This window comes from Cyprinodon tularosa, unplaced genomic scaffold (genome assembly GCF_016077235.1).
Source record: "Cyprinodon tularosa strain WSP-4 unplaced genomic scaffold, ASM1607723v1 ctg205, whole genome shotgun sequence".
NCBI lineage: Eukaryota > Metazoa > Chordata > Actinopteri > Cyprinodontiformes > Cyprinodontidae > Cyprinodon > Cyprinodon tularosa.
Genome location: NW_024038756.1, coordinates 518753 through 541426, shown reverse-complemented (window position 1 = coordinate 541426; position 22674 = coordinate 518753). Strand labels below are relative to the sequence as shown.

At 34.7% G+C, this 22674-nt stretch overlaps 1 protein-coding gene across 3 annotated transcripts in view; it reads left to right on the top strand.

Annotated features, from left to right (window-relative positions):
• grik1a (glutamate receptor, ionotropic, kainate 1a) overlaps positions 1-16853 on the top strand; it is a 52826-nt gene extending 35973 nt beyond the window's left edge. The window contains exons 10-18 of one of the 3 annotated variants that reach the window (XM_038285041.1): positions 3970-4086; positions 4542-4745; positions 4825-5048; positions 5434-5552; positions 8096-8313; positions 9006-9228; positions 10792-11042; positions 12124-12292; positions 16064-16201. In XM_038285041.1, coding sequence (XP_038140969.1) covers positions 3970-4086; positions 4542-4745; positions 4825-5048; positions 5434-5552; positions 8096-8313; positions 9006-9228; positions 10792-11042; positions 12124-12249 — 1482 coding nt within the window. In that variant the 3' untranslated portion in view covers positions 12250-12292; positions 16064-16201. Of the gene's footprint in view, positions 1-3969; positions 4087-4541; positions 4746-4824; positions 5049-5433; positions 5553-8095; positions 8314-9005; positions 9229-10791; positions 11043-12123; positions 12293-16063 lie in introns of all 3 variants that reach the window. The other 2 variants (XM_038285042.1, XM_038285040.1) reach the window with 2 other exon arrangements.
• The last annotated feature ends 5821 nt before the right edge of the window (positions 16854-22674 follow it).

The window sequence follows — 22674 nt, the reverse complement described above, 5'->3', positions numbered from 1 at the left end:
GCCCTCTCCACTTAAAAAAAAAATGCACATGCAAAACCCTGTACCTGCACCTATACCTGTACTGTTTAATACGGAACACCTATTAAACATGTGAGAGCATGGACAAGCCCATTTCTCCTTTGCTCGTTCAGTTTAAAAGTTGCTGTTTGCATCGGTCATACAAGCTTACTTTCCAGGAGAAAATATGCAATTTTACCACTATGTCAGTCTCACCACTAGTAATTGAAAATAGGGAAGAGCATGTAGGACAGCCTTCCCTAAACATATCACCAGAATTATTTACTTATTTTGATGATCCAACCAGAAAAAGAACATTGCTTAATAGAAAATTTGGCTTAAATAAAGTATCAACTTTTTCTACTATGAGGATGTTTTGCTGTAGGTTCTATGCTGTTTTTGATTTTTTTTATAATTTTGCATGTAGACCATACATTTAGACTCTGAAACAAACTAATGTGGCACCTTTTTGGCATTACTTATTGTAAACTGCAAATTAATGTTTCAACAATGGCAAAATTTATGTTTCTAGTCATTTGAACTGTGGATCTCTTTAGCTTTCTCAAGTTTCGAAGCATATTTTAGGTGATTGTCCGATTATTTTCTGCAGCCCTTCTGTTCATTGTAAATGGTAGTTCTTGATAGGTTCATAGTTCATATTCTTTGCATTTAAGATGATATATTGAACAGTGCTCTAAGGCAACCTCAAAGGTTAGAATATTATATTCATGTTAAATCATAATTATTTTAACCTAAATATTTAACTTTATCTGTTGTGTGATAAAACACAAACAGCTGTCTGAATATACAGTAGTGAGAGATTTAAAATTTGAACCCTAAGACCTGAAAGGTCTGGATGGTAGAAACACTGACCAGTCTCTATTGTATTTTGATGCTGAGCCATTCTGTGATTTATAGACCAGAACAGAAGAATTTTAAAGTCTCGTCTCTGAGATACATTATTTCATTTTTCAAGGTCGTTCTGAAACAATAGCTCTTTTATATAGATGTTTTTTAGGTGATGGAAGGATGACTTTGTTGCCTCTAGGTTCTGATCTAAGTCCATCACTGCACCCAGATTTTGAGCCTTATTGGTGGTTTCTAGTTGTATTCACTGAAGATGTGTGCAAAGTTGAGCTGTGTGCTAACTTTTAAAATTAAAATGAATATCTTTAACACTGGAGTTTTACCATGGAAACATACAGAGGTTAAATGCAAACTCTTACTTTTGCAAGATTTAAATCAATAGTTGAATTAATGAAAAACAAAAACCAATCAGCTGTTAGTATGGCGTTTTAAAAGCCCTCTTTTGCAATGTTTTGGTACAAGTATATAAGGGTGTCAGAATTTATAGATTCTCTTTATTTTTATTTTTTTGTATTCTTTGCAAATGAATGTAATGGGGCATCTAATAAGTAGCGGATGTGGTATTATTTGGATGAGAGATTTCCATACAAACATTTTCTGATTAGGTTTTAAAACAGTGCATTCCCTTTTGACTTTGGTTCGATACATAAGAGGCACTGATGCATTCATTCCTCATCATCCTCTTTGCACTGGTTGACAGAACAGGCCATTGTTTCCAAGTAAAAAAGTTGTTGTGTTTAGAGAGTTCATCGCTAGAAAAGAAAAGCTTGTCGCAGTTTGTGTCTATTAACAGTGACGCGTAATAAGTTAATGCGCTTAACTTTATTGCATCACTATCATGAGCTCCCCTGACCCTTGCTTGGCAGTTAAACACTAAGGAGATTTGAGTGGTTCAAAATCCGTCTGACAGACGCCTGTTTTAATCTGATAACTGTTGGGATTAAACTGCCTGGTCTGGCCAGCCTTATTCACACTCACTGCAACTGTGTGGAGCACAGACTCTGTGTTGCCCTTTATTCCCCTCTCAACCCTTCTGCCTCTGTCGCCTTTTTCATTCATGCTCTCCCTGCTGGTGCCAATCCAATTTCTTTACTGTTACATTTATACTGGGCTTTAGTTTAGGATTTGTTATATGCATGTTTGCAAAAATAGTAAAATATCAACTCAATTTATGATGAAAAAAAAAAAATGTGTGATTTGTTTCGGAAGACACAAAAATATTTTTTTAACCGCAGGGATATTTAAAACCTATGCTGTTTATGCCTATTACTTTAAATACCTTGTGTATTCATTAAGCCTAATAGAGATGGTATTAAAAATGTGTTCATGGTTAAAATAATGAGAAAACCATAGATACTATGGTTTTGGTTAGAAGTTTGCATATATTCATTCTTGACGTGATTAAGCAGCTTCCTTTGAACTGACTGACCTCTTTCAGAGAGTAATGAATATGCAATAAACAACTTCTATAGCTTTTCAAAGAAAGAGGTGAATGAGCAAGTTTATAATGTTTATTGGTTTCCTTTGATTCACAGGGTTAAGATTATATAGATAGGTTCAAAGATGTACGCTCTCACTATAGTATATAATGGCATAATAGCATCAAGCTCAAATGATTTCAACAGGGTTTATGAAAGCCTTCAAAAATCAACCATCAAAACAATACAAACAACTCTACATGTTTAAGACCTATATCTAATTTGAATTAAATTAAATTCATCAGAATTAGTATTCTGATGAATTTAAATTATTTTAACCAAACCGTCATATAAAAGGGGTTAGAGCAGTGCGCCTGTGCTCTGAATCGGGTTGCAAGTACCCGGTTTGATCCCCCCAGCCTCCACTCTGGGTTCCTGTGCAAAACCCTTAACCCCATACTGCTCCCCAGGCACCACACAATGGCAGCCCACTGCTCCCCAAAGGGAATGGGTCAAATGCAGAGAGTGAATTTCCCCATTGTGGGACAATAAAGAGATTTACATTTTTACGTTAGGAAGTCAGTTGGGATTTTTCCAGAAACTCAACAATCCACAAATGCTTAATGTTGAAACTTGACAATGCTGGAGCGGCTTTAGTTCTCTCAGTTGTAGAAGTCATACAATAACATGACCTGAGAGATTGGTGAGAAATATGGTAACCCTCCAAAATTGACATCTAATAGCTCAACTGAAATTGCTTCTTCCCCCTGTAAACAAATGAAATATCTTTGTATTTGGTTAGAAAAGAGGACACCTTAAATATGTTTTCCTTCATGACAAGAATAATATTTTAAAAAATCTAGTAAAGACTTTAAAACCTAATTTAGCCGTATAAGCTCTGTGATTGTGGAAGCATCGAGCTGTGTGACCAGTCAGTGATTCTGATGCATTGGGGAAGGAGAACCAACTAAGAGACACCTCTAAAGTTTTCAAGCTGGTTGATGATCCAAAAGACCAATAGAAACTGGGTTTGGAGTGGATAAAGTAGTATAACTTTAAAGTTTTTTAAACAGTTTAAAAATCACATTCAAAGTTCAGAACTTTATCAAAATTATATTGTTAATTAGGTTAATTATTTTGTTCAATTATATTCTGAAATTTTGTTTTTTACAAACCTTTTCCACATTATTTTCCTTGGTACTAAAATGAATACTCTTTTTTTATATATTTTGCTGAAAAGCTTTAGACTTAAGCCAAGTAAAGGTAAATGTTTTGGACCTTTAATTAGTTTGAAAGTTGAAACATAGGCATGGATATCGGATCTTCCAACCTTCACTTTTCTTTTAATTTCTCACTTCACCGACATAGAAAATATGATTAATATAAAACCCATTGAAGCAGCTTCCAGCTTTCTTTTTAGCCTTGAAAGAAACACAAATAAAATGATTGTATTTTTCACCAGTGAATAAAACAAAAAAACTCAACCAGCTTATTCCCTTTAAAGATGCAGGTGTTAGTGATCACATAACATCTTTATTCTGGTTTTTATGGTTTATTCAAAGAGTCGGAACTGAAATTCTGTCAGCCTTCTTTGCTGAGTGGAGCAGGTGTCACATGTAGCATGTGTCGATCTGGATAAAGCAGCAGATGCTATTTTTTCAGTCTGAAATCCTGTTTGTGGTTCCAGGTGGCTATTTGGAACTCATACAGGGGGATGAAACTGATGGAGAAGACCAACCGTGAAAAGAATACTAATGTGACGGACTCTCTGGCTAACAGGACTTTGATTGTCACGACCATACAGGTGATTAAAGGGGAAAGTAGCACAATGGTGGAATGATCATATGATCATTCCACCAATGCTCATATGAAATGGTGGAGCTACAGTGAGAGAATAAAATAAAAATACTAATTTCTTTTACTAGTTTTATTCAGTTTTTTGTAGCCCAATTGTTTTATTTATTTTACAAATGTTTTTGCTTTTATTCTTCTTTTATTTTCCTTCTGTTTTACTATCTAATTCATGTAAAACACTTTAAATTGTCCATGTGCTGAACTGTGCAAGCCAAATAAAATTGCCTTGCCTTGCCTTAGCCATCACAACTGGCTTTCTTGTCTGCATCAAACACAGCAAAGTATCATCGGACTAAATCTTTAGGTTTTATGTTGATGAACAGAGGTACTTAAAACAAGCAATCCTTTGAGATTTTTATTCTTATTTCTTTTTTGATAAAACATTTTTTTTTATAATGTATTAAGGAAAATCCTTATGTGATGGTAAAAAAGTCGGACAAGGAGCTGGTTGGAAATGACCGTTATGAGGGATACTGCATGGACCTACTGAAGGAGCTCTCCAACATCTTGGGTTTTACATATGAAGTCCGGCTAGTTGGTGATGGGAAGTATGGAGCACAGAACGATAAGGGAGAATGGAATGGGATGGTCCGGGAGCTAATCGACCATGTGAGTAAAAACTTCCATGTTAATCGTTCATCAACTCTTCTTTCAAATCAGTCTTTAAGAATGTGCATTTTTATAACAGGTGGCAGACCTTGCGGTGGCTCCGTTGACTATCACCTACGTTCGAGAAAAAGTGATTGACTTTTCTAAGCCTTTCATGACTTTAGGAATTAGCATATTGTACCGAAAACCCAACGGAACCAATCCAGGCGTGTTTTCCTTCCTCAACCCTCTGTCCCCAGACATCTGGATGTATGTGCTTTTAGCCTGCACTGGAGTCAGCTGTGTGCTCTTTGTGATTGCAAGGTAAATCAGTAAATGAGTGCATGTGGGAAATATTGCTGTCAATAAACTAACCTGGTACAGTAGATTAATGTATGAGACAGCTACTGTATATGCCTAAATCTCAACAAGGTCAATGCTGTGTGTAATTTTTTTAAATTGTCCTCATGGGTATATGGTTTTTATAATTATAAACAGGATAACTTTAACTCTGACGAATACCTCTTGTCAAAACGCACCAGTCTGTTGATAAAGTTTGTTTCTCAGGATTTCAAGTTGTACATAGTACCTATAAGCTCTGAGTATATGGCACAACTTACAGTGGAATGATACTGGAAAATTTTTTTTTTGATGCATTCTTTTTGTCTCTGATCATAGATTATCTCTATTTTTCTTCTTTGTCTTTCAGGTTTACACCGTATGAGTGGTACAACCCACATGCATGCAACCCATCCTCAGGTCTAGTCCAGAACAACTTCACTTTGCTCAACAGTTTCTGGTTTGGCATTGGAGCACTAATGCGACAAGGTACAGATCTTGCTCTTTAGGTTGTTTGTAAACAGGTGGGTTTGATATAGGACAGGGAAGCTTTCAGTATGGCCTGGATTAGCAATGTGCTGGCAGAATGAACATTTGGTTGGTTATCATGTTGAATGTTGGCCTCAGCAGAATAAGTCTAGGTTTCCACAGTAGATAAAAGTAAATCTACTGATATTATTGCACAAACTAGTTGACACTTCTAACTTGTCAGTCTGTACTAAATTTTTATTTACTTATTATTTTCATTAAATGCATTTTTTACATCTTTCATTTCGGTTGAAATACCTGAGAGATAATTAAGGTCTCTCAAAATAGTATCTTTGACATGACCCATACGGTCAAATTTTGAGTCACCTTATTCACTTTTGTGTTTTTCTAACATGGATATTTAATTTTAATGTTTAAGATACTGAAACTAAAACAGCATCTTTAAAAAACATCAGAAAATATCAATATTTTTTTTCTTTATGTAAAATGTAATTAAAAATGTCCTAGCTGGTAGGTAAAGGAAAAGTTCAGACACTGATTCAGAGTGTGTTTTTGTTCACACAAATTTTAATTAAAAAAGGGTTTGGAGTGTCACATCAGGTGCACATCATTACTCAGCCTTTTTAAAACAGGTTTGGCTTGTTTATAACTCAAATATTTAGTTTTGTGAGCTATTAAATTTTAGAGTGAACACAGTGATGAGGCTGAAATACCTTCAGAAAGAGGATTGTAACTGTTAAAATGTCAAGATTTAAAAGTCGGACAGTGGATTTAAAAAATCCAAAGGGAATATGAAATCTGCTAATTAACTGATATTTTATCTGCTATTTTATCTGAAAAATTATTAGAAGACTATTTTTTTATAAACAGGCATAGGTCTGGATGCGAAAGTAAATTCACCTAAAATCAGACATACAGACCCTAAAATAAGTATTATAATAAAGAAAGCCTTAAATATTATAATAAGATCCACAGCAAGGTCTTCATGCAGCTAGTATCCAAGTGCATGCCTGTACAATCACAAAAAGACTAAATAAGTATAACTTTGATGAGAGATGTGCAAAGAGGTTTTCTGGGAAAAAACAAAATAAAAGGTAAGACTAAACATTGCCAGTGAAAACAAAGATAAATACCAGATTTAGTAATCTTCTTTAAACAGATTAAGTAGATTAAAATGAATAGACTGCAGAAGTGAGTGCATGTTCGTCATAAACCAATATCATTCCAGAAAAAGAGCCTTAAACAATCTGAAGAACAAAGTTGGAAGTTGGATAGTTTTGGAAAGTTTTGGTTCACTGTGAGTTTTAAGAGCTAAGGGGGCTGAATGAAAAGGGGAAATAATTTTTTCATTTATTTTCATCATTTTTTTTATTTTATTTTTATTTATTTTTTTACTATTTTTCAAGGCTACACTTTTAAATAAGATGAAATTGTCCAGAGAGCTGTTCCAAAAAAAATATATATATTTTTGTTTTACACTTGTGTAAACAAAATGACAAATAAATTTGTCTAAGTCTAATTTTTGAGGAAAATTAAACCAATGCAGGACCAGGTTCTGCAGCATTAAAGAGGCATGAGGCACACTAATGGTGGTCAGAGGACCTGGTGGTGCCTTACTTCTATCAGTGCCCCAGGGGTCAGGTGTGTCTAAAATTTACTTAGACAAACTTTATTGTAATTGTCATTATACACTCGGTGGATACAAAACCAAGATACGCTGCTTACAGAAGCAACGTATCTGCAACAACTGTTGCAGAAGCTGCTGGACCTGCAGCGGATGCTGGGAAGCCTCTTCCCAGAGGGCAGCAGGGAGATCAGTCCATGAGTTTACCATCATCAGAGTGTAAATGTGTCCGTGAATTGGCGAATGATAGATTATGGTTGAAAGCTCTTTGGCGTCCTCGGACATGAAGAAGTTCTACACAGACCATTTAAAATCTTAATTTCCTTAAGATTGTGGAGCTTGACTTAAACAGGTAAGATAGAAGACAGGCTGTAAGTGAGCAATGGAACAAATTTTCCAAAGATCAATGTCAGACAGTGGACACTGTCTCTTTATATTTATTTCAGCTATAGTGGGTTAAATAGAGGAGGGTTATCTTTACCATTTTCCCAGCTGTAAAACATTTTTGGTGATATTTTTTATAGTTCAATTTCATTGTTTAAGTGCAGTTAACCAGTGTATTTTAGTTTATTATCCATATGTGAGCAATATTTTAAAGGTTATCCAATCTTTTTCAACAGTTTTCTTTAAAAAATGTATCAAGTTTTCTGAGTTTAGAAAAAAATAAATAAAAATAAATAAAAATTAATAACTACAAGTTTTTAAAGTAACTATATTCAAGATGCTTTAAATATGTCTTTTTTTTTATCGAAAACCTGTTAGAACATGTCATGTTAGTTTCCATATGAAAATAAGACATTTTTTAAAATGTCTCTATATATTTTTATTGTACATTTTATTTTAATTCTAATCATGCATTTTAGCATATTTTGCAGAAAAGATTTAGCATATCTCTTTTTTTCCTTTCTATCTTTTGCAGGCTCTGAGGTGATGCCTAAGGCTTTGTCCACGCGTATAGTTGGGGGTATTTGGTGGTTCTTCACTTTAATTATTATCTCCTCCTACACGGCCAACTTGGCAGCCTTCCTGACTGTGGAAAGAATGGACGCCCCCATCGACTCTGCAGATGACCTTGCCAAACAGACAAGGATTGAATATGGGGCAGTGAGGGATGGATCCACAATGACGTTCTTTAAGGCAAATCTGCTGTTTACTAATTAAAGAGAAAGTTTTACCAAAGCAATGAGTATTCTTTAAAACATGATGGATTCCAAAATGCATATTCAATAAATACAGAATTTGTATTTTATATATATATATATATATATATATATATATATATATATATATATATATATATATATATATATATATATATAATATATATATATATATATATATACGGTATATATATAATCTATATATAGATATATATCTATATATAGTGTATACTGCAGTGACTTTGTCTTCCGGCAGGGCTGTCATTTCCTTGCGTCAGAACATTCACCTCTCCTCACATTCTGTGGCTCAGCAGGGTTGAGTTATGCTGAGCTTTATCCTCCCAGATTGCAGCTTGTGATTAATGCTGCCTCAATGGGGAGAAGCCGACTCTGTGGATGGCTTCAACAAATTGAATCAGCTGGGAGAGATTTAAAACACAGCTGTCCCATTTTCTGTGGCAGTGCATAATGACACATAAGTTAAACATGATGCATACTGTACACTTGCTGATTTTACTATTCCTCATGTTTGTGGATTTATATAAAATCTAAAAAAAATCACATATAGCTTATACACTGCGTGTGCAGCTTAAGTAAGGTATGTGCTTTCTTAGATCTTTGCTCCTATCTGTAACATTTCAGTTAAGCTAACATTTTTTTATCCTACAGAAATCAAAGATCTCCACCTATGAAAAGATGTGGGCCTTTATGAGCAGCAGGAAAACGGCACTAGTAAAAAATAACAAAGAGGGAATCACCCGTGTGTTGACGACTGATTATGCTATGCTGATGGAATCCACGAGCATCGAGTACATCAGCCAAAGAAACTGTAATCTCACGCAGATCGGAGGACTCATAGACTCCAAGGGATACGGAGTGGGAACACCTATTGGTAAGATGAGTTAAAATTTAACAATACTCCTTACATTGAATACTTAGAACATCTAACAAGATGAGTTGGAGGCATTCCCGTAGATCTGCAAATTCAAACACAATATTTTTTTTTTTGTCTTGAAGACCGTAATGCTGTTCATATTGCTGCAGATCTAATGAAAAATGTAAAAGTTCACCTCTCAGCTAAAACAGGTGTTATTATTTTCATTTCAACTTTAACTCCACTATAATATTATATCTATCTACAGTAGAACCAATGAGCAATATATTACCAATAATAAATGAATAAAACTACAGATAAAAATATCTGATTTGTTTCTTGAGGGGCAATTTACCAATTGTCAAGCAAATTATCAACGTAAAGCTTGTGAAACAGTATTGTGGATGTCCATAGTGAATGAAATGTTATGTTGCCTTGAACTATGGAATTAAATGGGTTTAAAACAGACACTTAAAGCTTTATTTAAAAGTTATGGTGCACATATGGACAAGCCAAATTTCTGATAAATGTCATTTGGTTCAAAGAAATGACAGTGATTATATCATATGTAGTTCATAAGGGGTGTTTTCTATTGACCATCAAATTGTGCAAATTGTAATTTCACAAATAAATTTGCTGAATAGACATACTCGATTGGGTTGTTTTTCGGTTGTATCGAAATTCTTATATTTTGCGAAACTGTACTAGAGGCAAATTTTTTCGCATCACATAATTTGCGTGGTCTGCAGCTGCAGAAAGAAAGTAGACGAAGAGAAGTGGTTGGAGAATGATGGCGCCCACTAGAGCCGTGGCTGAAATATGAATGCATCTCATGTGTTTACATTAGAGTTATCAAATGAACAAACATACTTAGATGAAATTTCAATTGTATTCATTATTTAATGGAAACACCACAATTGCAGATCGTTAAATTTTCAAATTTGGTAAAATATTGCAGCTAGAAATGCAGCTGTTGGAGCAGGAGTTGTAATTCCACAATGTTTAGGAGAACAAATATACCTAAAGAGAAAGAAAATACCAAAGCCAAAGCTCAGATGTCCTTCTATCAGGAGTTTCCTGTTATCATTAGGTAGAATAATAAAAAAAAGACTTAGTTTTACATACCTCCGAACTCACCTTACATTCATTCCAGTATGCCTACATGATGAAGGAGGTAATTGTTGTGTTGTTTGCTGCTCTCCCAGTTGGAAAATTAAAACAGTGCTGAAAATTATGAGCACCACAGGATAAAAAATAAAAACTGCAGCTTTGTAACTCAGAAAGAGCCCAGGGCTGGAGCCTAAAGTTTTTGAATTAACTTGAACATCATTGCTTTTGCGCAGGACTTCTATGAACATAAAATGTAGCTTTGTTTTTAACAGCCTTTTGAAAAATGCTTCAAAATAATTATACAATTTTAAATGCTGTTTCAAAAATAATTCAAACGTGTGAAATTATAAATACCCCTATTAATGCTACACTGGGGTATATGAACATAATAAAATACTTGAACATAAATTAACCTAAAGAAAATATCAATTAATAATAACAGCTTTGTAAATATTCCTTCTTCTTTGAAAGGTTCCCCCTACAGGGACAAAATCACAATTGCCATTCTTCAGCTTCAGGAGGAAGGGAAGCTGCATATGATGAAAGAGAAGTGGTGGAGGGGCAATGGCTGTCCAGAGGAGGACAACAAGGAAGCCAATGCTTTGGGTGTGGAGAATATCGGCGGAATATTCATTGTTCTGGCTGCTGGTTTGGTGCTGTCTGTTTTTGTAGCGATTGGGGAGTTCATCTACAAGGCCAGAAGGAATGCAGACATAGAGGAGGTGAGTGAGGAAGAGATTGGCTCTTCATGAAAGAATTGCAGGTTAACATGTAAAAATAAATACAGCAAACTTTCTTATTTGCTGGGAAATTTTTTCTCCTAATATCTTTACTCATTTTCAGCCTATGAAAGCGTTGTAAGAAGTTTTTCAATCAGGCTTATATATAGTTATTACCATATTTATTGCTTATATATATTATTTTCTGCTGTCTGTGGCATTTAGAAAAATATGTCTGACAATTCTTTAGAACAAAATATAAAATTGTAATTAATAAACCAATCACTTATATCCATTTGTAGTTGTAACCAGATGTTTACGTTGACTGACATTAAATAGGATTAAACATTTTCTGTTTTAGGTCAGTTAGAATTTCCACATTTATTTTTACTTGATAAAAAGACAAACAGGAGAGAAGTTTTTATGTTTGTTAATTTCAGAAGTTTACATTATTTGCATTATTATTCGTAGAATTACCTTTCATACTTGGGGATTTAATTACTTTTCAGAGATTTGTTAACTGCCTTGCTCTCACAGACCCTTTAAACTCTGCCCAGGTATTTGGTTATATAGGACAAAATTGCAACCAATATAATTAATCAGATCCAGGTTCTGCATTATTTTCCTGATATCTTAGTAGATGTCTTTACAGTTTTCTAAAATTTCACACTAATAAGAAAAGTATTTGAGTTGTTCCTTTCACAGTTGTGCATGTATTTATTTCAAATGTTCTGATAAGCAATCTTCTTGACTGGAGCAATCCCACATTTCCTGTCACTACTCTGGAATTTAGCAAAGAGAAATATTAAAATTTTCTTAAAGGACCTAAAACAGCTTCGAAAAGTCTGACAGTGAGACAAATAATTTTATTGCATAAATATTTTTTTTGTTTTCAACTCTAAGTAGCTGTTTCTCATATCGTTTACTTTTTTTGCCACTCATGTCTCAATTTCAACATTATTTTTATGTGTTCTTCTTAATGTTCTATTGTTTTATTTCTAAGTTTGTGAACATCCTTTCCAGTTTGTTGATCTTCTTTGTGTTTTCTTCTCCATCCATTTTTTTTTTTTGTTTGTTGCATCAGGCCTTTTGTTTCTTTTACGGGATGCAGTCCCGTCAGTTTCAGCGCTGTGGCTCCACTTCCTCCTCTGGCAGCTCTTTATCAAATGATCTGGAGAGCGGCAGGCTACTGGGGGATGACACAGACTAGCCAAGGCAGCTCCTACACATTTCATACCTTCTTTAGACAATAGGTTTGTAAAACAGACATCCCTCTCTTTGTCATTCATCACGATGCCCCACTATACCCAAACCTTGGCACGCAGCTGTAGTACGACTCATTCATTATTCATTTCAACCTTCCGCCTACAACACACTAATATAAGTTATTTTTTTTATTGTTTGATAACTTTTTTGTTTGACATGTGTCTCCATTAGTGTTAGTCACTTTGCTTAAAATGTAACTAGTTATACTTACTTGTACCTGAGGTAGTAACTTACACAATCAAAGTAAATATAAGTGGCTTTCTGGTTTATATAACTTTAAATGTGTGTGCAATTATCAAATATAACATTTTAAGTATTAAATGACAGGTTCAGTTATCATTAATTAATTAAAACATGATGTACTTATCTTTACCATTTTGGTGTCTGTGGTGAGACAAATGAACCGGCTCTAATTTTATGTAGATGTCATTACTATTTTCATAATTAAAGAAACCAAATGTATGGTTTTGAGTTTCAAATGTACAGTATGCACATTGACAGGTTTTAGGTGGCTAAAAGGTAGTTATATAACACTGAAAAACAAAAACAAAACACAAATTGTGATAAAATTTGACAGGATTCATGGAATTCCAGGAAAAACGACATAGAGATAATCCATTTTGTATTTCCATATAAAAAATAACAGTAAATCATGCAAGTGCTTTTAGTCCAACACTGAAGTACTAAAATATAATGTTTTAAAAAAGTAAGGCAGCCAGTTCTGAGTTATTGTTGTGGAATGGTAAAATGATTTCAGGTGCTTCATTAGATTAGAGCCACTTGTAACCGACATGGATAAAATATTTTTTTCCTGGACGTAATCAGCAAACCACAGAAACATTTAGCCTTTGACTTCAGAAATGGCTTCCAGCTTAAGAACACCATTATTGATTCTGCATAGAGCAATCAATGGAGGCTGAGAACCCGCCCACATTATGGCTCCTCAACCAATCAGCATTATTAGTCAACATTCCTGAGAGGACTGCTGTATAAACATAGCCTGACGTAGTCCGACTCAATTCTAGTCAGAATATGAGTCTGATACTGCTCCATAGAGCTGTGATTATGGGGCGTGTTTCAAACGAACCAGGAAAAACAATGCGTCTGCACTCAATTGGATAGACCTACAACCAATAAGAGCAACGGAGTGCGTGACGTATGTTAAGCGAGGCATAGTTGTTGTCCACAAAAATCAAAGCGTGCAGTTGCACGCCTATAATAAGAAGATGAGACTTGTTCGCGTTTCTCTGTTCCTTTTTTAAAATTAATTTGCCGTCGATATCTTCTAGAACAGACCTAATAGCAGAATCTACTCACCTCAACTCTCCAGCGGCAGCCATTGTTGTTGTCACCCAAGCGCGCATTGGTCACGTGGTTGATTACGTTACTGTTTGTCATCTGTCCATCATCGTATAAAGCCCGCCCTGACAATTTGATTGGATCACCTGGCAGTGGGCGATAATACTCGCGCTACTATGGAGCAGAGCCAGACCGAACTTCCCCGACCTCAAACTTTGTGGGCGGGACTAAGTTCGGAATGGCACCCAGGCTAGTATAAACAGGGAGCTGTTATTAAAATGCACTTTAATTGATTAGGGGATTGTAACACCGTATGTTAGATCTCAAGAAACGTGATAGCGTTATTAATATGTATAAAAGTAATTAGAATACTCTGTAAAAATAAAAGTCTTTCACTAATGCGGTTATTATGTACTGCAGTTGCAGACTGGTCTATGACCAGCTTTCTGGTCTTTGCCAATGAAAAGTCTACCCTCAATATAACGCAGTCACCACCATGTTTCACAGTAGGGATGTGTCCTCTAGGATCATTTGAGTTATTACTTTTTCTAACATGGCTGGTTTTGCAGTCTTCCTAAAATGTTGAATTTTTACCTTGTCTGATCAAAGGACTAGCTTCCATGGGTCAGCTGTACCCCATGAAGATATTATCGGGGACACAATAAAACTTTATGTTTTCCGTGTTTCAATCTGGTACTTTTCTATAAAGACTTCAAACTTCCAGCACTTATAATGTAGTCAAAAGATCACCCTTCCCAAACTACAGAAGATGGACTCATCAGTACTTTGGGCATTATCTTGTCTCTGAACACCCTTGTATAACCTAAACTGGCTTTAAACCTCTTCATAAATATTTACCTTATCAGTTTTTATTTGTTTATTTGTTCAATAACATTCTCTAAAAAAACTTGGAAGTCTTCACACAGGATTTTATTTATAATGAAATTAAATTCCACACAGGGAAATTATCATCTTCTGAGCAGTTCTTCTGGCATTTATTGCAAATGTGTGACTCAATAATCAATAAATTTTTATATGTAAAAAAAAAGATGTAATATCTAAGTAACCTTTTCCTTCTACTTTGCAGTTAGACAATCCAACTATTTGCTTGTTTATCACATAAACTCCAATAAATAAGATTGAGTTTGATGGTTTGTAATGTGACAAAATATGAAAAAAGTATAATGTTCATAAATACCTTTACTGGTCACTATAAAATAAGGTATTTTGCTTGATTTTCTTTTTAATCTCATTGGGTGTATCATCATCTGTCTTGAAATCTATTTCTAAAGCCTGAAAAGGAAAAAATATACTTTATAGCAAGTAAAGGAAAACACAGACAAGTGGAACAACGTATAAGCTACAATAAACTGGTAAAATGCATTTTCACAGGTCATTTAATCATATTATGCATTTTAGAAGGCAAATAAGGAAAAAGGCGCTCATCCTGGGAGAGTTGCTAGTCCATAAGCATGAGATCACTAAGCATTAAATCAGAGGGTAATACAAGAAAACTAAAGCTTTATGAGGAAAAGCTTAAGATCAGGTAAATGTTTTACTGACATGATAAAATTCCTGAAGAGTAAAAGAGGGTCAAATAGCTCAACTGTCCTGCTTGATGGATAACTTGAACAGCAAAATGTGCAAAATAAACAGAAGACTTTTTTATGTAATAGAACCTGTAAGGTAAAATTATTAACACAATCGGAAAAGAAAAATCAACCTTTCTGCCAAAAAGTCAAAAATAAAAAAACATGGTTTAAATCTTCTTTTTCTTTCGAGAATGAAACAAGGCAGATTTTCTTTACTAAAGCAGCAAGTCTATGGTATTTATGAGACTCCCTAAGGATGGCATGTTTGTTTGGGAAGCCTTTGGCAAAGCCTAAGGATGAAAGAGGAAACTCTTCTTCAATACTGGAATGTAAAGACAACCAGCTATTAAAAGAAAGCCTTTGTGGTATAAATAATCATATTAACACATCAGCCAGGGAAGAAGAGACTCTATAAGAAAAAATAAAACATAATTGAGGATTAATGTCTCTTTGATGGGATCTGATATCCTCCAGCTTCACATAAGCGTTAGGCTTTCCAGCTCAGATGGTCATCTCTTTGATCGTGTGAAATAATTAGCAGATCATTAACTGGCTAATAGATTTTGGTTTGCTGATTGAAAATATAGCACAACAGAAGTGCAGTTTGTGATGAGAAAACAGAAATCTGGAATCGCTTGACTTTTATGTTGGAGGATGAAAATAAAATGTTCTCACATTTTTCCCTTTTATCATTTGGTACACAGTCACATCTTTAGTCTTGCTTCTAATTTATCCAGTTTCTTTAAACATAATGTTCAACCTAATTATTATCTTGGTTGTTTATGTACAAGGTATAAAATACTAACAAAATGATTTAAAATGATAGACCAAAATAAATAAAACACCATATTGTCTTTTTCTTGGCAGTGCTTGTCTTTTACCGCCATGATGGAAGAGTTGGGTATATCCCTGCAGTGTTATAAAGGTGTCCGGAGTAGTTCGCGACCTCAAAGTGCAACGCGGTCTCCTTGCGTCTTCTGTCAGCCCAAACGTGCTGCAAAGAGAGACAGAGGAAAACGAGACTCCAGCACATGAGTCTTGCATCCTAAACATGACGCTATCCACTTTCAGAGAAATTAACATTCTTTATAACTTCTTAGATTATTATTTTTGGTGTGAACCAATATTAAAAGAATATGTCTTTCCTTTATTCCTGTTTCTTTTGTTGATTTTTTTGTGAAGCAGTGCACTGTAGTTTGAAGTGTCATATCCCTGTGAAACATTGTCATCAGTGTCAAAGCATTTGGTGGCTGTAAGATTGACATCTCTCATATACATTCTTCTAACTTTGTAAATTTATTTCAAATGTAAAGCAGCTCTATTAATTTTAAAAATAAAGAATTTTTTCGGTTGCTATTTGCATTCTTTTTCTAAGTTGGAATATCAGTAGTTTTATTGACAGTGGTCTCTGTGCACATGCCTTTATTTGTCTTTCTGCACCCTTTGATGTTCTTTACTGAGCCTAGCGTAGGAAAGGGAAGGAGATGACGACCTTTAAGGAAAGACAGGAACACACCTGCTGTGTTATATCCCGCTCCAACAAACATTCCTCCAGAAACTTTCACAAAAATATATTCAAACTGGATCCACACAATGCTATAACAAGGTGAGAGAGGAAGGGTAAAAAGAGAAAGGATTTATTTTAAATGCAAAAAAGTCTCTGTTTGTAACAAAAAAACAATCTCCTGTTTACCAGAAAGTACAGTAATGTTTTTTTTTTCTTCATTTGTCAAATGTGAAAGCCAGAGGGGATGTATTTACTTCCTGCTGTCACAGCGGGTCCTAAGTAACATACTGTATGATTCCTGTTGTGTTTTCAAAAACTGAATGTACTTCAGCTATTGCAAAAAAAGAATATGTTATATTTCAAGCTTGCTTTTCAGTGTCACATAATAGATTTTTATTTTCTAGAAAGAGGTGCTATCACATCTAGAAAAAGGCTAAAATTATATATATAATAGTTGTAAATCACTGTGTGTTAAATCTTTATTTGTGATAAAACTGACCAAGAAGAAGTTTGAAAATTTTGATAGAAATGAAAAGTATCTGCCAAGCTTGGTTGAGTGATAGAAAGTGGTAAGATTGATGAGCTTTTATATCAGCACTGGTATGACTATCCTTACAGAAATCACTGTCTCCCCATATATGGTACTCCCCAAGAGAGTGTCGACCCTCAATCCTTAGATTTCAGAACTGATTGCTGTAAATTGTCTCTTAATATAAGCAGCCATAGGGGACGTCAGATATTTCCTAACCAGGCATGTTAAAAAATACAGCTTATCTTTTGAAATGTGTTTTAAATCTCAGCGATCTCAAGGTTTGCATATTTTAACAAACTAAAAATATTAGATTTTAGATTAGATATTTTTTTTATCAGAAACCGAACATTTGAATTAACTGATGAAGTTTAATAATAATAAAAAGCAGACAGCATGTGAAAAGAAAAAAAATCAATTGGCCTGTTTTTTAATATTACAAACGATGTCAACTTTTCTGGACAGTAACTTTAGGAGGCGGTGTTTCTCCTAAACACCTTATTTGTTTTACCACAAATAAATACAGATGTAAAAGTAAATGCAAATAAATGTTGAGATTTGTGTTTATCCTGTTAAAGTATATAAAAAAAAGGTCCTTACCATATATGGTAAGTCAAATTACAGGATAAAGCATTTGTTCAGCCCAAGTCCAAATAAGGATATATACATATTTTATTTCTAGGCTTAGCAGGCGTTTGCTATAGTCTTATCCCATATTTTTAAATTTCAGGCATTTTTATGTGTACAACATTTCCATAGCAAGAAAATTCAAAGTCCTGTACATGAACAGAAGAAACGAAAAGCAATCAGACAGAGAAAAGTACATTTTAGTGGCACAGGTAAAGAAAGTTTGAACTGCAAACTACAAATGCAGAATAGATTTAAGCTAGATAACCTGAGTGATCTTTTGGATGATAGACTGACAACTCTGTATTGTATTTTAAAGTTATGCCATATTTTAGATATTGGTTGAAAATGAAGTCTAGTCCAATATAAATTTCTGTTTATTAATAACTCAAGAATCCTGGTGGTGTATCTTGGCACTTTTGTGTCTTGTTTTTTACCTCTTTGTCCTGACTGTGCCTCTTCGGCACTCTACCCCTGTGGATATGTATGGCTACCAAGGGGCAATGCTTTGTATCTTGCAGCCTATGACTACCACAAGCTTCTGGGGCCAGGTCTGCATGCCCCTTGCTGCTGTGCATTGCAGGCCTTCTACTTCTTCTTCTTGTTACTGCACTTACAAAGTAAACCTCCAGGGTAAAAACTTTTATTCACATCAACACAAACATACATATACAATCATACACATAGACACCAACATGCAATCATTCCAAACAGTAGAAGGCCATACAAAAATAGGCTAAAATAAGAATATCGTGGTCCGTCTACTTTGTGGGCAACCATCTGCTTTGCATAATATACCCAACAAAACAGACATGTAAAAATTAAAAATAAAGGAAATTAGATGATATATATCTCACCTTTAGTTAATTGGAGAAAACGTTTTAGATTATTTTTGTCAACGGTTTCTCTATTGGAAATGAAAATGCAAAGACATAGTTAGAACAAGCAACCAATGCACTGAAAAGTGATAGTTTATAATCTACTCAAGTTGGACTTTTTAACTTGGCATATTTATAGGTGAACTAAGTATTATGTGTACCTCCTAAGAGAATCGGACCAAGCTTTACTTAATCTCTACATGTAATGAGTTTTCTCTCTTTTTCTCTATTTTTCAGTATTCAGATTAATTCAGGGATTGGGTTCAGTCCAGTGTAATAGCATTTGGTTGCTTCTAATCTCCTAACCCCATAATTCTTAATCAAAACCAAAGGCAGTTTTTATTTCTTTTTTTTTCCCCATCTTCCTCTAATCCATCATGAACAAGGCCAGGGATTACAATTTTGACCTTGGCATTCTACTCTGCTAAGCGGTACCCTCTATCCATATGTGTAGTGACGATGTTACCTGACACCATTGACAGCACTGACAAAATGGTTCAGGGATTATCTATGCCAAAGTCTTGTAAAGAAGAAGAGGAGATCAACAAAAACAAATCAGAATTGTACAGATCTGTATAAAAATAAAAAAAAGCCCTGCAAGATTAAATTTGCATGACATAAAATCAATGGCCTTATTGTATGAAATAAGATGCCTTATTAAATCCACTGAAGAGCAAAAGCTTGTTTCCATTATGTATCTTTCAGACTTGTCAGGCTAAGTTTGTGCAGCAGCATGCGATGCTTTCAACTGTACAAGCAACAACAGGGGAATTAAATTTCAACTATGACTACACCATAAAAAAATGGCAGATGTCTGAGTGTGTCCCATCCATCACAATGAAATGAAGACTCCCTGAGGCTGATAAGGCAGGTCTGAGTCAACAGCCTGTCAATGAAGACAAACGAGGAGGAAGTGGAAGAGGAGGTGTAGGAGGAGGAGGAGGGGTTTTAGAAGTGTAAAGCATTCTTTTATCTCCATCTGCTCTCTGTGAGTCTTCCCCTGTCCTAGTGTATGAAGTCTTGGGTGTAAATAATTGAGGTCCAATGCTGCCATCTGCTGGTACAAATATGAACTACCTATGGTCCAAATATGAAAGAATTGATGTCAGTTTAAGCATAGCTACATCTTCTCTGATTGTTTAGCCAGATCAACCTTCAACTAGCCATTATGATATCTCTGATAAACAGTTTGATGTTAATTCAAAAAAGAGACTTGTTTTTGATTGATTGATTAATTGATTGACTTTAATGATTTCACGGTGGAGAAATGTACTCATTACATCAACTCAAATAGTCAAAGGAGAAGAAAAAGGTGCCAAAGGAAGAAAAAGGCTCATTGGATACGATGTACAGTATCTAGTGTTTGAAGCGATTGTGTGTTGGTGTCTGTCTATAAATGTATATGTATGTTTGTGTTTTAATATTTAAAAAATAATTACAGTGTCTTGTCTAAGGTTTCATACTCCTTGAGGATATGCTCTCTAACAATCACATTGAAAGTAAATATCTCTTTAACCAGCTTTTTCATAAAATATGCAATTTTCTTCTGTCTTTAAATAAAAATACTATTAAAATCTCCTTCATAGATTTTCATATTTCATTTGCACCGTTATTTTATTTTTCACTTCTTTACAAAAAAATGATCAATATATTAACAGTATAGGTAGGAGGCAAAAAATGCCATCCCTGCGATGTTCTTGAAAAACATACTTTGGTTTTATTTTATTCTGCCATTGCTACTAAGCAGTTATTTTTTATTATTATTATTTTTTTTTAGAAAAAAATATTGTGGAAATATTGTTCTTACTCTTGTTTACTGAATCAACAATTTTCTTGATTGTAAACGTGCTCCCTAGGATTTCTGCTTTTGAAGACTTGTAGTTAGAACTTTGAAAACATCTTAACTTCCCCTAAGGCCATTTTTGTGTCCATTCCATAATCCTGCAAATCTTTTATTTTAGTCACTTTTCTGTAGAGCACAGGATTGTTGAAATAATTATTTTGCCCTCTTTTATATGAACACTACTACTGAAGTATTCTTTTTAGGTTGCATAATTCATAAGAAAGCGACGGCGACTACTGAACTCTCTGAGGCAGCTAGGACATTTGCATCTTTTTGATTTAAAGTCTGTATCCGTTTTTTTCTCTTTACTCTTTGCTCTGCACATACATAGAGTTGCTGTGGGGTAATCCCTCCTTTTATGATTCATCTGTGCATGCACCATCCTGATCTGGGTAAAGGCTTTTTCCTGGCACAGCTCCCATGCAGGTTAAATGTGAACAATCTATTTCTGCCTGGGGAAACAAAACCTACATGTAAGGCAACTTAAAAGATTATTAATCACTATTACCATCAAGAACTCTACTGTTTCTCTAATTTGGCTTATTCAGATCTGACAACAATTTTTAACCCAAAAGAAATACACAAATAAAGCGTCAGGTCATACAGGTCAGAGCTTTAAATACAACAAATTCAGTTGGTCACTTTAGTCTATAACTGGACCTATGTTATTACAAATAGCTAAAATGTAATCTTTGATAGTAAGTCTATGTATATGACACGTTGAAAAGATTTAAGATAAAATGATATAAGATAAGATAGACTTTTTTGATCTCACAGTGGAAAAAAAATCACTTGTCACATCAGCTCAATATTCACAAGAAGGTGCCAATAGGAGAAGAAGGTGCATGGTTCTGCAGGAGGTTTCTTCCTATTAAAAGAGAGTTTTTCCTCTCCACTTTGCTCCTCGCAGCCTCGGTATGTCAGATTACTGTAGAGTCGACCAATAATGCAGGCCAATACTTCTGTTGCCACATGCTCATGAAGGAGGAATAAAAATTTTGCACTGACTCCATGCAATCTTTAGATAGAAAAAAATTAGACAGTCTGACTGTATGATCAGATGGAATTATCTCTGTAAAGTTTCTCTAGGTTACTTGTTGTGAATTGGCACAGTATAAATAAAACGAATTAATTGAAAACCTTCTGCTGCAATTATATGTCTCTACCAACTTGTCACATACTTTACAGTAAAAACACTAACTTGTTTACAAATAACCAAAACATAAAATAGCTTAAGCTAAGAATTCATTCAGAGCACCAAGGGTGCCCATTTTGCCCAGATTCTTAATCATACCAGGGACATCTGGATTGTGCTCATGATATTTTAACACAGGAAGAAAGGCAGCCCTACAGCATGATGTTGCCGCAACTATGTGTCTGAAGGCCACTTTTTTAAAGTTATGTATTGGGTTAGTTTTCTACTGCACTGAATCCTGTAAAGTATTTCTGGTTTAGGAACCCCCTTACAAAATGAATATATATTCATTAATGTATTACTTGAAATATATTATTTTCCAAAAACATTTCCAATATATTATATGTTATTAATACATGGAATTATATATTGCAATATATTATATAATCATGTAATATATTGAAAAATATAGAATTGATTGCCGTTTTCCATATATCGTAATGTATTAAACAATAATATATAATGCATATTAAAAAAGGAGGAACAAAATCTACCAGCACATTTTGTGGATGATGCTGTGTTGCTGGGTCTGCAATGGGGAGGAACTCCTTAATAAGATTCTCTTGAGACAGGAATTCTCACTCTCATATTGTTCAAAAAGTATGTGGGCCTTGTGGCTGTGTGCTTGAAAAAAAGACTGTAACATTTTCTCTGAAGCCTCTGTCCCATTGAAACTACCGGGTTAACGGATGTTTTTTCCAACATGGTTCAACCTGCTGCTAACAATAAGCATTTGGCTCCCTTCCCACTGCCAAAAAGAGCTGGGTCTAACCCCTGCTGGCAAGCTGTGTGCCACTGCTATGTGCCTAGTGACACCCGCACGCAGGGTTAGCTTTGATGCTGTCACCAGTGTGACAGAATAGAATAGAATTCAACTTTATTGTCATTCCACTGTCAAA